Raw genomic sequence first — 16,693 nt, 5'->3', positions numbered from 1 at the left:
TACAAAGATCTTGGCATTATCTTTGCTGAGGATACAAGTGTGCCATCTAAGCAGTTAAAAATTACTCTCTATCTTGTTTCAAACTCGGATAAGAGGAAACTCGAAACACTGCCTACAGTGGTAGATAGCCCAAAGAATGAGGACAAGGGCTCCTTAAATAACCAGTGCTTTAACAGCGATCCCAATATTTGTATGAACAGGAATTTGGACTGGTCTATAGATTTGAAAGGCATCTTTTCACCTGGCACCCTGTCTCCTTCTCCTTCCCCACGTAATCTGGCACTGGAATTAGAACAGGCTGAGTTAGAACTGGCTGAACATCTATCACACCCAGAGCATTCTAGCGATCCAGAAAACTCAGTACAAAATGGGGCTCATAATGGAGGTGCCCAGGAGGGCGTGGACTTTTTATGTACGCCAACTTGCCTTACGCCCCAGAACTCCCCAGGCCAGAACGTGTTAATAGGTAAACAGTGTATCCCCAGCGCAGGTGATCTCCACTGGATGGAATCCCAGTTTGATATAATCTCGAGGGAGATTTGCTGTACCAAAATCTTTATTATGGAGACCAATTCCCTATTAACCACCCTCACTGAGGAATTCAAAAAGATGATTGACCGGCACAAGTCTGTCACTACTTTAAATAATTCCAACATGGTATAGACACAGCACTGTGAAGCCATGTCAGGCAACTATAAGATGTCGGGGACGCGCAAACGTCGCGCTAAATTGAAAAGGACTATAATTGGAAAAAAATAAAAAAATATTAAGAACTATAGGATTCTGAGGGCTAAGAAAATGAACTTTAACAAACTATTCAAATTGCTGGATGCCCAATCAAAACCCCAGTGTCCGCACAGCGTCTTAAAACCCATTCCAGACCAATGTTGTCTGCCACCGGATCAGTATACCGATACATCTCTTTTAGCCATGCGGCCTCCAGTGCGGGAGCAACCATGCGAGAAAGAAATGCGGATAGACTCCAATCCTGCCTGCGCATCGAATAAAGAGAAACGCTGGAATTTAAGACTTAGCCAAAACAGAATAGCCTTATTTAACTGTCCAAGGATTAATCCACACGACTCTCCTTACAGGCAGAAATTACACATTGCCAATTTGCTTCAATCAATAACCTTGACCCGGATAAAGGCATCAGATATTTACAGTGTGGAACCTCCTCAAGATGCCAATATGAACAACATGGTCCTACTCACTTTTAGAGGCTTGGAAGCCGTAAGCTCTCTACAAGCTAACAAACACTGTTGTCACATGGGATAATTATTCAATGGCATTTTCAGAACATAAATGGCCCCTACCCTCTGCTATCAGAACTGAAGGTGACTCAGCCTCTTCGAGTTGATAAAAATGCTGCCCACGGAATGAAAACCTCGGCCAAGAGATCACTGGATGTCAATGGTGCATCACCAACAAAGGTGACCTCACTTGACAGGACTGCCACACTTCATCATCCAGTGGGTAATGGCGGACCCCGCTCTGGTGTAAATTGGTTAAATGGCCCCCACTCTCTCCTACCTGAACTGAAGTTAACTCAGTCTTCTCGTGTTGATAAAATTGCTGACTATGGATTGAAAACCTCGCCCAAGAGATCACTGGACGTCGATGGTGTTTTACTAACAAAGGCGACCTCATTCAACAGGACTACTACACCTCATCATCCAGCGGGTAATGGCAGACTTAGTCCAGGCGCAAATTCGTCACTCCATTCCCACCAGGACTGCAGCAACAACGCCAATGTAGACAACAGGGAAGAAGCTTTTAGCTTCTTCATTGACGAAGAGGAGGAGCTTTTTACAAACTTTATTACTCTGCCGAACTATGCACAACAAGACATTATCTCTAGACTACATAATCTTATTATCCGACTACAGGCCAGGATGTCCCAATCTGATTCCTCAGTACAAGTATGACCAGAGACCCAAATTACTGCAGAGGCCCCAAGACCCTCTCGGCCTGAAGCCCAGAGGGAGAAGGATCAAATTTATCTCCAACACGTTCCTCTGCCGAGCGGAAGAGTATATTTGAATACCCATTCTACACCGTCCTGGACCGATGTAAGATTTTTAGAGGACACCGAGATGGGATCGCCACCTAAATGTACTCCACTGCCCTCGATCCCAGTGCAGAAGCACCCTATATCTAACATCTGCCGTCCGTCGCACACCTGTGAGGTTATAGTTCATACCACGGACCAACATAACCTGACTTCATTGGACAACCTGTCAGACATGCCGCTCTCTGCTTGACCACTTCCACTATTAGCTATTAAGAAATAGTCTGCCATCAGAGTGGTGTCCTGGAATGTTGCTGGCTGCTCCACTAAACTCGTGGACAGTTCGTTCAAAGAATTTTGCAATCAATCTCAAATTCTCTGCATACAGGAATCCTGAGTTACTTTATCATCTTTTCCCTCACTCCCAGGTTTTGTTGCCTTTTCTCTCCCTGCCTCTAAATCTTCAAAAGGGGCAGACCATGGGGTGGACTGGCCACACTGATTTCGGCTGATTTGATTGTGATTGCTACTCAGATAGAGGTGATGCCCACTAACAACATCTTAATTACGCAAATTACTTGGATACCCGATATGAAATGGTTTTTGATTAACATCTATGCTCCCCCCAGGAACCCTAGGCAGGCGGGTAAACATATTTGGATAGAACTAGACCAGGTTTTGAATCATTTATTTCAGGAGTTTCCTGACCCTTCAGTTGTATTGATGGGGGATTGATGGGGGACTGGGCTCGAACAATACTGAAATAGGAAGTAAATTGGGCTTGGCAGCAGAGGATTTAGCTGGCTTCCCCTTAAGGGAATCCAGGGATCTAACCATCAACTCTGCAGGACACTCGTTATTTGCTCTCATCTTTAAATACCAGCTTTTTATTTGTAACGGCTCCCCTGGATATCCGACGGCGGGCATGTATACGTACTATGGACCAAGAGGGAAGAGTGCCATCGATCTGATGATTCTGTCTCCTCCCCTTATTCCTTACCTTGAGTCCTTCACTGTTTCGATTAGATCGGAGAGTGATCACATGCCTGTTAGCTCTCTCTTGACAGCACCTATGCCCATTCCACCTAGTGCTTCCATTCCTGTTGATAGCATCATTAAGCAGGGTTCCCAGAGAATCCGCTGGAATGGAAAGATTAAGGATGAGCTAATTCGCCGCCTAAATACATCAACGCTATTCAACTTGCGAGAGCAGCTTCTTGATGCAGCAGATCCTATTGAATGCTATAATTCCATAATTATGGCCCTAAGGCCATTGTTGACCTACTCCACCCCGACTCCCTTGAGGAATCGAGGTTGGTTTGACAATCAATGTGCTAAATCCAAAAATAATCTTGCTTGTGCCATTAGGAACTTAAGGTGGATAGACACGCCGGAAAATTACGACACCTATAAACAGCTATACAGAGCATATAAAAATCTAGTATGCTCCAAAAGAGCAAACTATATTTGACAACAATGGCTGGAACTAGGGTCTGCCGCTTTGGAATGTAACACGGCCAAGTTCTGGAAGCTAATCTCTAAAGGTTTAAAAGGGGAATACAACAGCTTGCATAATCAAATAACGTCATCCCAATGGTGCTCCTATTTTTCTGCCATCTATAAAGGTTACCCCTCCCACAGATGTTCATTTCAAAATTGAACATAAAAGATTCTGCATACAGATTCCTGTATGCAGAGAATGCCCGGAATGGGAACCTGTCACGGCCTCTGAAATATCTACTGTGGTTAATTCCCTGCCCAGAAAGAAGGCGCCGGGTGAGGACATGCTCCCAGCTGAACTACTTAAAGCTGACCCTGATTGGTGGGCCCCCGTTCTTGCTAAGTTGTTCACTTTTATTAACCACTATGGTACAATACCTAAGGGCTGGGGTGATAGTATAGTGATACCACTTCACAAAAGGGGCTCGAAAGCTGACCCGGCCAATTTCAGGCCAGTCAGCCTCCTTGACGTGACTGCTAAAAACTATGCTAAATTTTTATTGGCTAAATTGGAGCTGTGGGCCGACAAGAACTCGATTATTGCAGAAGAACAGGCGGGCTTTGCCAAGGGAAAGTCCACCATGGATCAATGTTTTATATTCTCCCTCTTAATCATGAAGTACTCGTTGATTGCCAGAAAGGAGTTATTTGTCACGTTTGTGGACTTTTCATCTGCCTTCGACCTCATTGACAGGGATCGCTGTGATGTTCATGTATTATTGTATATATGGTAAGTGCTGTTTGAATAGAAGATACATGGTAAGTGGAGTGAAAGAGGAGGGGGCAGTAGAATGCTGGATGATTGGCTGAGTGTTTGGATGGCTGGAGAGTATAAATGGAAGGATGACAGTTAAATCTGTGTGGACGGTGAATGTGAGTGGGTTGCTTTGGTGGGTTTGTGAGAGGAGATTGTGTGGAGAGTTGGTGGATGTGAGGAGAGTGTGGAGTTCGGATTAATACTAAGACCAGTACCTCAGGAATAGATGAAACCATATGCTTAAGTGCCTTTATAAAGAAATCTTGTTATCTCTGTTATTTAATAAATATATTTGGTTTACCAAAGGCCTGATCCTTGGCTGGGGTTGCACAGACCAGAAGGGAGGGTAAGGTAAATACCAAGGCTGAAGGGAAACAAATGGTGGCAGCGGTGAAGGGGAGAATATAACACCACAAGTATTCAGAGCAAACCAGAATTATCTGCATTGATACAAAGGGATTGGGGACAGCTTAAGCACTCAGTCACAGAGGTAACCTGATAGAGAGACTCAGGCAGAGTCTCTGGGACTACTGGTTATAGGACGTGACTGGTGGTGTTGCCTAGCAGGGGGATCTGTTGAGATCTGTGCTAGAGCGGGGAGAGAAACCATAAAAAAGGACTGTCCGGACTGGTGGAGTCCCTGGTGGTGCCTAGTGACAGGCAGTAACCACGAGCAGGTAGGAACCTGACAGGGAGAGCCAGGGAAGGGCGTCACAATCACCTTTGGCAAAAACTATCCTCCACCAATATTGATAGGCGTCTGCTTTGGCTGATTCGGATGCTTCACACAGATACCACACTTAGGGTCAGGCTGGGTACCAATGGTCTTCTCTCTGATTTTGTTCAAACTAGTAGAGGGGTACACCAGGGCTGCCTTTTGGCCCCGTTCCTCTTTAATTTCTATATTAACAGTATTGTCATGGAACTGTCCGGGCTAGAGTACTTTCTCCCTTCAATTTTAAATGACAAGCTTTCGGTGCTATTGTATGCCGACGATCTAGCCCTTCTGTCCATCACCCAAATTTGCATGAGGAGAATGTTAAGACAACTGGGAACGTTTTGTGACAGGGAACATATGTTAATCAACTACTCCAAAACGAATGTAGTAGTATTTGGGGGGAAAAACAGAACCCATAATTGGAAAATAAAGGATAAGCCCATCAAGCAATGCCATAGCTACAGATGCCTGGGTCTCTCTTTTAACAACAAGTCCACTTGGAAACCACATTTTGAGTTGATGGGTCTGAGATCTGGGGCCATGTCAATTCTTCCACCCTAGAGAAGGTACAAAATTCATTCCTTTGATCTGTGTTGGCACTGCCAAGAGGTACCCCCACAGCCTTTTTGAGGGTAGAGACAGGTATTTTCTCACTAGAAGCCACGGCCCATGTGGCCTTGGCAGGCTACTGGCTAAAATTGGCTTGTATGGCGGACTTGCGTTTGCCAAAAAAATGTCTGCTGGAACAATCCCAAAACCCCCCACATAACAGCTGGCTGACTCAAACTAAATCCCTATTGTCGGTATATGGGATAAGCATAGAATCTCCTCCCTCCCACTTTTCGAGATAGGCGAAGCAGATCCTAAAGGACAGAATTTTCTTATATGCTAAGAGATGGGATCTTTATGCTTCTACTCAGTCCTCTTTCTCCCTTTGGTATCCCATCTTCAAAACCACTTTCGCCATGGAGAAATATTTCTCCTATCTAAACGTACTGCTGCGAAGAGCCTTCATGGCTCTTCGTTTCCAATCAATGCCCACAGCTGTGCTAGTGGGGAGATATGCCAAAACCCCAATTCATCTGCGCCTGTGTATTTGCAAGTCTGGTGAGGTCGAGGACATCATACATTACCTTATGAGTTGCCCTCTGTATAAAGAGTAGAGGTCTAAATTTATTTCCTCCATTATCCGCTCCCTGGCGAACAGGCCTCTGCTAGAACAAATTAGTGTTCTGTTAGCAGGTGGAGATGTGTTTTTAACCTGTCAAGTGGCAAATTTTGCCCTGGCTGCGGGCAAAATTAGGTCTAAATACCTAAAGCAAATTTTAGTTTAGGAGTGTTATGAAAGAATTCTATTTTAAATCAATACCGGACCGGATATTTTAAATGTAAAGTTAGGAGTGTTATGAATGAATTTTAGTTTAAATCGATACCTGATTGGATATTTTAAATGTAACGCTGGTGCCAAGTTGGCATCTCATGAAGGTTTTAATAATTTTAAGGATACCTGCTACTCCTAAATATTTGTACTTATAGAGGCTGTAGCTGTTATTGTACCTCTTATCTTGTATCTTGTATTTTGTACTATATTGTGGCGGCCGATGGCCATGAGCAATAAAGATATTCATTCATTCATTCAAAACTTATAGTCCTGAACTCAGAAATGCTTGCTTAACAACCCTCTAAATTTCCATGGTGATACACAAAACAGTCAGAGAGAATAGAGAGTTCAAAGTCTAAAAAGAGAGAAAAAAATCCAGCCCCATTTTGGACTCTTTTCTGTCAGAGTTCTCATAATCTGTTGAAATTCATTAAAAATCAGCCATGTTCACAGAGTACCTGTAATCCTGTTACTGACCTTGCCCCCATACTCTGACCTTCATCTTCTGCAGTTTAAAAGTTAAAAAAATGCCTGGCTGATTTTTAATTAATTTAAGAAAATTTGGCTTGAACTGAATGATAATGTCAGGCATACTCAGTAGGAACCAACTATCAGTGTTCTAAAAGCCAGTTTCACAGCTGCTTGGCTTGCCTAATCAGGGGGCCACACCAGACTTTGATTTCACTTGAGACAGTCATGGCTTCCCCAAAGAATCCTGGGAAATGTAGTTTGTGAAGGGTGTTGAGAGGAGACTCCTGTTCCTTTGACAGAGCTCCAGTGGCCAGAGTGGTTTAACAGTCAGCTGCTCTGACTGAAGCTCTGTGAGTGGAACAGGGCATCTCCTAGCAGCTCTCAGCACCCTTCACTAACTACACCTCCTAGGATTCTTTGAGAGAAGCCATGACTGTCTAAAGTGAAATAAAGATCTGGTGTGGATGTGGCGAGGGACAGCTTTGGTTTAAATTTGAGTGGGAGGCTACATGTGCCTGCTGTAGAATAAAAAGGTTGGGAAAACCCTGAACACAATGTTTTCTTTTTGGAAAGGAAAGGGGCTTCCCCTCTGCCCAGTGCTCACACACCCAATCTCCTCCCCTCCCTTCCTCCCTCCCTCCCCCTTCCTCCTCCTTCCTCCTTCCCCTTCCTGCCCTCCCCCCCCCCAGGTCAGTTTCACCTATACTAAGCATGATTGTACAGAAGTAATTTCCACTGAAGTCAAAAAGCATGCAAATGATCAAACCTGCCCTCCTGTCCCCTCCCTCTTGCACCTTCCCTCCCCCTTCCTTCACCCCTCCCTTCTCCTCCCCTCCTCTTCCCCTTCCTCCTCCCCCATGGTCAGTTTTACGTATCCTAGGACTACGACCTGGGAGACGAGGGTTCAAATCCCCACACAGCCATGAAGCTGACTGGGTGACCTTGGGCCAGTCACTGCCTCTCCGCCTCAGAGGAGGGCAATGGTAAACCCCCTCTGAATACCACTTACCATGAAAACCCTATTCATAAGGTCACCATAAGTTGGGATCGACTTGAAGGCAGTCCATTTCATTTTCAAGCATGATTCCACAGGAGTAAATCCCATTGAACTCAATAAGCATGCAAATGATCAAACCTGCCCTCCCCTCCTCCTTCCTTCCATCACCTCCCTTTTGCCTCTTCCCTCCCCCTTTGTTTGCCCCTCCCCTTCCAGTCCCCTCCTTTCCCTCCCCCTCCTCTCCTCCCCATCCCCTGTGGTCAGTTTCACATATCCTAAGCATGATTGTAGGGGTGTAAATCCCACTGAACTCAATAAGCATGCAGATGATCAATCCATTCTCAGCAAACTTGCGCAGGATCCCATTTCTTATCTCCCGGATTAAAAAGCAGAGAAATTCACTAATAGACAAAAAACCTTGCGGTTTAAGAACATACCTATAGCCAACAGATATTTCTATCAAACTTTAAAAAGCAGGGAAATTTGGGCAGCTATAGTGAATGCACCAGGGGAGCAGGAGACCTGACCTCCTCTCTGAGATATTATACTGCCCTACAAATTTGTCAAAATGCAAACACAATTTGGGTTGGTCTTTCACAGTCCAATCCACTTCCTGTGTAGCTTGGAAGAATTTGGTAACATGTGCCTATGAGCATATGGTGAATGGTGGCAACACCTGTAATCAGCCCAAAGAACAGAAACAAGGCATGTGCTATGCTGATCTTGTTTTAACAGGGAGGAAGCAACAATATTAAAATGATATAGTTCAAATAGTCACTTTAAATATGTTTGATTTACTTTTGAATTTTAGTGAAGCTTCCTATAGTAAATCTCTTTTGCTTCTGTTTCTGTGAATATGTGAAATACAGCAATACTTTGCAACACTAAAAAATACTCCAAAAACAATTGTGGAATAATGCCACTGACTGTTCTGCAGAATAGATTCCAATGGGCATGAGGAGAGTCTCCGTTTGCAGAAGATAAAACAGTGGGAGGTGAAATATATTCTAGCAAAATTCTAGGTGTGCTCTATGTTTTTAATTGACCATGCCCACCTTTCCTTAAGTGGAGTAGTTTAAGCATAGCAGGCTGAAAACATGCATCTTGGGCAGGCCAAGTTTGTTTTTTCCAACAGCTAGAGTCATTGCTTAAGTAGCAACATATTGTAATCAATCTGATTTTACATCAAACTGCAGTATCAGATTCAACTGTTAATGCGCCCAAAATAGAAATAGAGCATAACCTCCAGTTTGAAACACAAAAGGCTGTCTTCACCATCATATGACATTGACCATAAAAAGGCTTTGAAATTAATAAAAATAAATTTGACACAGATTTCTAGGATGAATAATGAGAGAAATATAATTTTCTAGGTTAGATTTTGTGTAGAAACAGTAGTAACACAGAAAAGAAGCAAAGTAAGAAGAACAAACATACAAAAACGTAATTCTCCATCTTTGGAGATGGCAGGTGTTGCCACCACTCCCCATATGCTCAGAGGCACATGTTACCAAATTCTTCCAAGCTACACAGAAAGTGGATTGGACTGTGAAAGACCAACCCAAATTGTGTTTGCATTTTGACAGATTTGTAGGGCAGTCCAATATCAGAGAGGAGGTCAGGTCTCTTGCTTCCCTGGTGCATTCACTATAGCTGCCCAAATTTCCCTGCTTTTTAAAGTTTGATAGAAATATCTATTGGCTATAGGTATGTTCTTAAACCGCAAGGTTTTTTGCCTATTAGTGAATTTTGACTGCATTATCATAGAATCATAAAATAGTAGAGTTGGAACGGGCTTATAAGGCCATCAAGTCCAACCCCCTGCTCAATGAAGGAATCCAAATAAAAGCATACCCAACAGGTGGCTGTCCAGCTGCTTCTTGAATGCCTCCAGTGTTGGAGAGCCCATCACCTCTTGAGGTAATTGGTTCCATTGTCGTACCACTCTAACAGTTAGGATCTTTTTCCTGATGTTCAGGTGAAATTTGTCTTCCTGTAAATGTGAGCCCATTATTCCATGTCCTGCACTGTGGGATGGTCAAGAAGAGTTCCTGGCCCTCCTCCTGGTTGTCCTCTGTATGACAACCTTTCAAGTATTTGAAGAGTGCTACCATATCTGCCCTCAGTCTTCTCTTCCCAAGACTGTAAACCACCCAGAGAGCTTCGGCTGTGGGCCGGTATATAAATGTAATAAATAAATAAAGACTAAAGATGCCCAGTTCTTTCAGTCTCTCCTCATAGGGCTTTGTTTCCAGTCCTCTGATCATCCTTGTTGCCCTCCTCTGCATCCTTCTTGAAGTGTGGAGACCAGAACTGGACGCAGTACTCAAGATGAGGCCTAATAGTGCCGAACAGAGGGGAACTAGTACTATTTGGAAACTATACATCTGTTAATTCAACCTAAAATAGCATTTGCCTTTCTTGCAGCCACATTGCACTATTGGCTCATATTCAGCTTGTGATCAACAACAATTCCAACATCCTTCTCGCATGTAGTATTGCTGAGCCAATTGTCCCCCATCTTATAACTGTGCCTGTGGTTTCTTTTTCCTAGGTGTAGAACTTTGCATTTATCCCTGTTAAATTTCATTCTGTTGTTTTCAGCCCAATGCTCCAGCCTATCAAGATCAATTTAAATTTTGTTTCTGTCTTCCAGGGTATTAGCTATCCCTCCCAATTTTGTATCATCTACAAATTTGATAAGCATTCCCTGCACCTCCTCATCCAAGTCATTAATGAAAATGTTGAAGAGCACTGGGCCCAGGACCAAGCCCTGCGGTACCCTGCTGATTAACCCCCCCCCCCCCAGTTTTAGAAGGATCCATTGATAAGCTAAGCATTCTTTGAGTACAATTCTGAGTACTTTTATGGATTCTTTTCATCTTGTTTGATTTTGTTGTAAACTGTCCTGTGGCTTGTGCAAAGGACAATGCACAAATCATCGAAAGAAAGAAAGAAATGTTAAAGCGGGACGCCTGCCTGGCATTGATTCTCGTGGAATTTAATTTGCTCCAACTTAATAGCTAGAGAAGCAAAGGGCCCTTTTGCCATTGCAGCTCTCAGGTTGCAGTGGTTCTCCTGGGGACATGGAGGAAAGCGCCATCCTCTTAAAGGGGAAACAGCTACAATCTGACACTTCCCTAAAACTTGAAAAGGGATGTATGTACTTGGGGAGGGGGTGGCGTCCTTTCTCTTTTCTCAGCTTCCCTCTCTTTCCCTCCCAACATAGGTGAAGATCCAGGGCCAGAACAAGGAGATGCTGGCAGCTGCTTGCCAGATGTTCCTGGGCAAGTCAGAGCCTGAGATTGCCCAAATTGCCTTGGAGACACTGGAGGGGCATCAAAGAGCAATCATGGCCCATATGACTGTAGAGGTGAGGCTGGAAAATATGTGACAACATCTCCATAAAAAATTGGATTCCAGACTTGCAGATGGAACCTGTTTTTTTTTAAGATAGCCTTCCCCCAACCTGGTGCCCTCTACGTATTTTGTACTCCGCAACACCTATCAGCCCCAACCAGCATGGCCAGGCGCCAGCAGTGATGGGGAAGGCTGCTTTAATGGTTCCCAGGTGAGGACACATTCTGCAGAAGCAACCGCCTTCGTAGCACATTGTCAGTCCCTGCAACGTTTAAATAAACAGGCCCTATTCGGAGGGGTGGGGAGGGCAAGTGCAGGGCTAGATGCCTCTTCCTGACTGTTCTCCCTCTCCCTGACACGCTCTGCTGCCTCTGTTCACCCACCAGGAAATATACAAGGACCGGCAGAAGTTCTCAGAGCAGGTCTTCAAAGTTGCCTCCTCTGACCTGGTCAATATGGGGATCAGCGTGGTCAGCTACACCCTCAAAGACATCCACGATGACCAGGTAGGAAAATGGGAAGCCGCCTTGTGCTGAGTCAGATTGCTGGTCCATCCAGAGCTCAGTAGGAGCTCTATACTGACTGGGGGTGGTTCTCCAGGGTTCCAGATGGGATGTTCCCAGCCCTGCTGGAGAGGCTCCAACCTTCTGCATGCAGAGCGAGTGTTCTGCAACTGAGCTCAAGCAGGGCATGAAGGCAGCACTGCTTTGGGAGAGCTTTACATAAATCATTGTTAATTTTAGGGGCTTAGTAAGGTGACAGAGATGAGATTCCATTTGTAAAGTCAACAGACTATAAAGTGATGTTTCCTCTTTTTTAAAAAAAATATATTATTTGTTTGACTTTTAACTAGCTGATTAATTAATTGGTTAAGTAAATATATTTCCATATTGTAACACATCAGTGACAATGTCATTTTGAAAACCTTTACGGTAAAGGACAGTTTATGTGTGAGAACCTTTACAGTCAAATAAACATGGTAACCATGCCTTGTGAGAGAGAGAGGCCATCTTTAATATCTTTTGTTAGTGAATTTGGGACTAATGGAACATTTCCTAATGCTGTAACGTACCAAGGAGTGAAGGAACCAGTGCAGAAACAAGAGAAGAGAGAACTTCTAAAGTGCACTAAAATACTACTTTTTCAGTCCAACACTCTGGTAAAACACAGCAGTGCTTTTCTCTATGCTCTGTTACAAAATATTTCTACAAAATAAAAAGATGTTATCTCTTTTCATGTTATTACATACCAGAACAAAAATGGCTTTGAAAAACTAAACAAGTTCAAGAGCGGTCAGTATTTTGGAAATACTTAACTTAAAAGACACGTTGATATTTATTTCAGCCGTCTTCTCCAGTTGTCACCCTGAAGTATTCACTAGCTTTGCATAAGAGCTGTAAGGAAATGCCATTTTTATGTTGTTTTTTGATCAAATTTGGAGCAGGGAAAGGCACATCTGTGTGGCCATTGGGCCCTTCAGGAGTTTTGGCAAACCCCCTTTTGGCTCAGCTATGTCTTTACCTGTCCCACATCATATATGTCGTGTAGGACTGGTGGGTGTGTTGTGGCCAAAACAGTCTGTCAAGGCCAAATGGGGAAGCTTTGTGGACCTAATTAGGCCTGCAGACAGAAATTTCCCACTGCTGCACTAGTCCTTCCATAAAGATCTCCCTTTTAGGACAGTGGCCTTTTCAGATATCTCAGTGCCCAATCAACTTGTCCTAATGCTATTGTTGGAACTGGTATCTTGTAAAGGAGAATTGCTGTCATCTCCTTTCTTCAACATGAAAGTCAGAATGCTGTAACTAAATTCCTATAAGGTAATACAGGGGGAATATTAGCATTAATATTATTAGCATTAGCAGCAGGGTCTGTGAGCCTCCAATTTTATTTACCACAATGCTCCAGGGTGACGCTACAGCAGGCACTCTGAGGCATTGTGGGAAGCTAAAATGGCACCTCCCAGCCACTCTTGGAGTGCTGCTGCCTCCATCACTGCTAGGTGAGCCTGAGGAGTCAATCGGCAAAAGAGGTCAGTCCCATCATAGGGCAGTTTCCTCTCAAACTGCTCCAGTCAGGATAGTCTTAGCAAGCCATATGTAACATTTCCTTAACTTTATTTGCAAAGTGTGGTTTTTTCTCAGTGCTGAATTTTGGGATGCCTTTTTATTTCGGGCAGTGGTGTGGCACTTCTTCACCATCATTTCCCCCCTCTCTTGCCAACCATAGGATTACCTTCACTCTCTGGGGAAAGCCCGGACTGCTCAGGTACAGAAGGATGCCCGGATTGGAGAAGCTGAAGCCAAGAGGGATGCTGGCATCAAGGTGAGCTCTAGAACCGCTTTGGAAAGATGGAGACGAGGCCTTAAGATGAGTGAGGAACCTCAGGCCTAGAGACCACATGCAGGCCTCCAGGCCTCTCTGCCTGGCCCTCTGAACTCTTCCAAGGCCAGTCCCCCTCTCCCCCAGGCCACACCCCTCACTGGCCGTACTTTGCACCCCAAATGCATTTGCATGGCTGGAAAGTGTCCTTGAACTCTTCATAATGCCTCTTGTTTGTCTGGACGGAGGATGCAGAAGGGTGCGTGAATGTGTGACGGAACTAGCCTACGGTAAATTCACATTAATTGCTTTGCCTGCTTTTGTCATGGACCCCACCCACCACTGGCATGTGGCTCCCAGTGAGTTGCCCCAAAGGGAATGCAGCCCTTGGGTTGAAAATGGTTCCTCACCCTTGCCCTCTCTGGCTAATCTCAGGCCTGTGTTCCTTGTTACTATCAAAAAGCCCATCAGGTGGTAGGAAAACAACCATATGGGACTGGCTATAAAACGACTATATGGGACTGTATTTCACTGGGTAGGCATGTCTCACCCTTCCTTTCTCTTGCTGGCTACCTTGGGGGAGCTGTGATACTGTGCAAAGCCCCTCCTCCCATACTGTGCCGCTGTCTCACATGGACACACACAAGTTAACCACTTGCAGGTTTTGTGCTTTTTTAAACATATGAATTGGCCCTTGCAGATGTTTCGATTGCCAGGCTGCTTTTTGAGATGTGCAAGTGTGGGGTCCACTTTGCCAGTTGGAGCTTGGTGTTTTTTAGGCATGCAAATAGGAGAGGGGGAGGAGGGCTGGTCTACTGGTTGGTGATGTCGCAATGGACCATCCACTGTCCATTGAGAGAGCCCTTCTCTCACTGCTGTTCCTCTTGGATATTTGGCCTCTCTTCTAGGTGAAAGGCCCCAGGTTTCCCGAGTCCCCTGTGACTGTCCTGTCCCTGTCTGCTGGTTCCTTCCCTGCCAAAACTGGCGGAGCAGTTTCGGAGGAGATTCTGTATTTTAGGACCCTGTATCGTGCTTTCTGCCACAGGGGCAGCAAAGGCCACACAGCATACATTACATACTGTAGCAGTGCATAAGAGAGAGTCAGTGTGGTGTAGTGGTTAGAGTGTTAGACTAGACCTGGGAGACCAGGGTTCAAATCTCCATTCAGCTATGAAGCTCAATGGGTGACCTTCGGCCAGTTATCAACTCTCAACCTAACCTACCTCACAGGGCGGTTGTGAAGATAATATGGAGAGAGTGAGAGAGCCATGTACTCCACCTTGACCTCCTTGGAGGAAAGGTGGGACAGAAGTGCCATTATGAATAAATAAAAATGAGCATACTTTCCACCATGAGTAGGGAGAATTCGGCTTGTAGGATCTACTTTGTGGTGTGTGGTTTTTTGTTTACTAGAACCCTAAAGTCTACCAGCCTGAGCTGGATAAAATAACAGCAGGAGGTGGGGGGGCGAGAGTAGAATTGAGGAACAATTCCTCAACTGTTCCCCTGCCCCCCAGCTTTCCTTATCTCAGCAGAGGGGGAGAGGATCTCTTTCTTGTTACTGCTACTATTAAACTATTGGGTGTCAGAAACTCTGCTGAACTGCTGCAAGTAACCCAGAGATATGTCTGTAAATTCAGATCTACTTTTGACCACCCCTGCTTTACACATCATCCCACATGCTTTGGCTGCATCCAGATGGAATCACTGTAACGTGATGCATGCCTCTGAAAAGCAGTCAGAAACTTCAGCTGAGGCAAAACACAGTGGTCAGACTGAGCTCTGGAGCCTGCTTTGCTAGTCACATCACCCCAGCTTTGTTTCCCCTTGGCTGGCTTCCCAGTTTGCTTCCAGGTGCAATTAAAAGTGCTTGTTCCTACCTATAAAGCCATAAAGTATGGGGCCAGGATATTTAAAGAGCTACCTCCTGTCATGTGATCCTGCCTACCCTCTGTGTTCAAGAGCAGAGGCCTTGCTCTGCTGTCCACCCCCTTAGGAATTTTGGCTCACTTTGGTGCAAGACTGGACCTTCTCGTTTCTGGCACCCAGGCTGTGGAACTCCCTCCCTGAAGAGGTAAAGGTGGATCCTTATATTTTCATCTTTAGGCCAGTGGTGGAGAACCTCTAGTCCATGGGCCTAATTAGGCCTAGCACAGGTCCTAATTTGGCCCATGAGGCAGTTTCCCCCAAGCCCCAGCCACCGGGTACCCTATAGCCAGTGGCGGCTGGTGCCTCCATGTCACTGGGTCAGCGGGATCCACTCCATGCCTCAGCACCTGGAACTGGACAGTTCCTTGAAAGTTCAGACTAAAATTCAGAGCAGATTCTACTGCCCTGCTGACATGGAGCCACCGCTACCTACAGCTGACATCATATATGGGCAGGGCAAGTAAAGACGAGGTCCCCTTGCCAAAAGCAGGTTTTGCAGGCTTTTGCAATTTTAAAGCATCCAGTTTGGTTTTATTGTATTTTGTTAAAAGTGAGACACTTTTGGGGTCCCTTATTAGCCATCTTTGGAACGATACCCAAAGTTGAAGTTGCCTTATTCTGTGTCAGTCTGTTGTGCCATCTAACCCAGCACTGTCTACTCTGGCTAGCAGCAATTCTCCCAATACTTGACTGGAGGGTTTATCCCAGTCCTGTAGTTTCAGATCCCGTGTTTAAACCAATAGTCAAACCCAGGGCCTCCTGTGCTGTGGCAGAGCCTGTGCTTTGCCTCTCAGCTGTTGTTCCTCTCCACATATAGGAAGCAAAGGCCAAGCAGGAGAAATTGTCTGCTCAGTACCTGAACGAGATTGAAATGGCCAAAGCCCAGCGGGACTACGAACTGAAGAAGGCAACTTACGACATCGAGGTGAACACACGGAAAGCAGAGTCGGACCTGGCCTATCAGCTCCAGGTGAGGGCAACTTTTTTAATTGAGGGGATGAGCAGTGGGTGGGGATGTGTTCTTTGAACACTTCAAGAGCAGATAGAAAAGAGTTCTTGGTGGCCACTGATTGGTTCTGGAACTTCCTTCCCATAGAGGTGTATAGATGCCATTGAAAGAGCTGGTCAGCCTAGATATAATAATAATAATAATATATCCTGCCCTTCCTGCCAGTGTAGCCCAGGGCGGCAAGTAGGAGCTCTGCCTGAGAACCCTGTTGACCAGCTTGCATTTAATTATTATGTCT

General features: G+C 45.0%; 1 protein-coding gene across 4 annotated transcripts in view; it reads left to right on the top strand.

Annotated features, from left to right (window-relative positions):
- Positions 1-16,693, top strand: part of FLOT1 (flotillin 1) — a 46,203-nt gene that overhangs the window by 13,694 nt on the left and 15,816 nt on the right. For all 4 annotated transcript variants that reach the window (XR_009761594.1, XR_009761593.1, XM_061619246.1 and 1 more), the window contains exons 5-8: positions 11,065-11,208; positions 11,582-11,701; positions 13,425-13,520; positions 16,264-16,416. Coding sequence is in view for 2 of the 4 variants with exons in the window: in XM_061619246.1 (XP_061475230.1) it covers positions 11,065-11,208; positions 11,582-11,701; positions 13,425-13,520; positions 16,264-16,416 (513 nt within the window). In the remaining 2 variants the exon portion in view is untranslated. The remainder of the gene's footprint in view (positions 1-11,064; positions 11,209-11,581; positions 11,702-13,424; positions 13,521-16,263; positions 16,417-16,693) is intronic.

This window comes from Rhineura floridana, chromosome 3 (assembly GCF_030035675.1).
Source record: "Rhineura floridana isolate rRhiFlo1 chromosome 3, rRhiFlo1.hap2, whole genome shotgun sequence".
NCBI lineage: Eukaryota > Metazoa > Chordata > Lepidosauria > Squamata > Rhineuridae > Rhineura > Rhineura floridana.
Note: the sequence above shows the minus strand (reverse complement) of the source record. Positions and strands in the feature narration are given on the sequence as shown.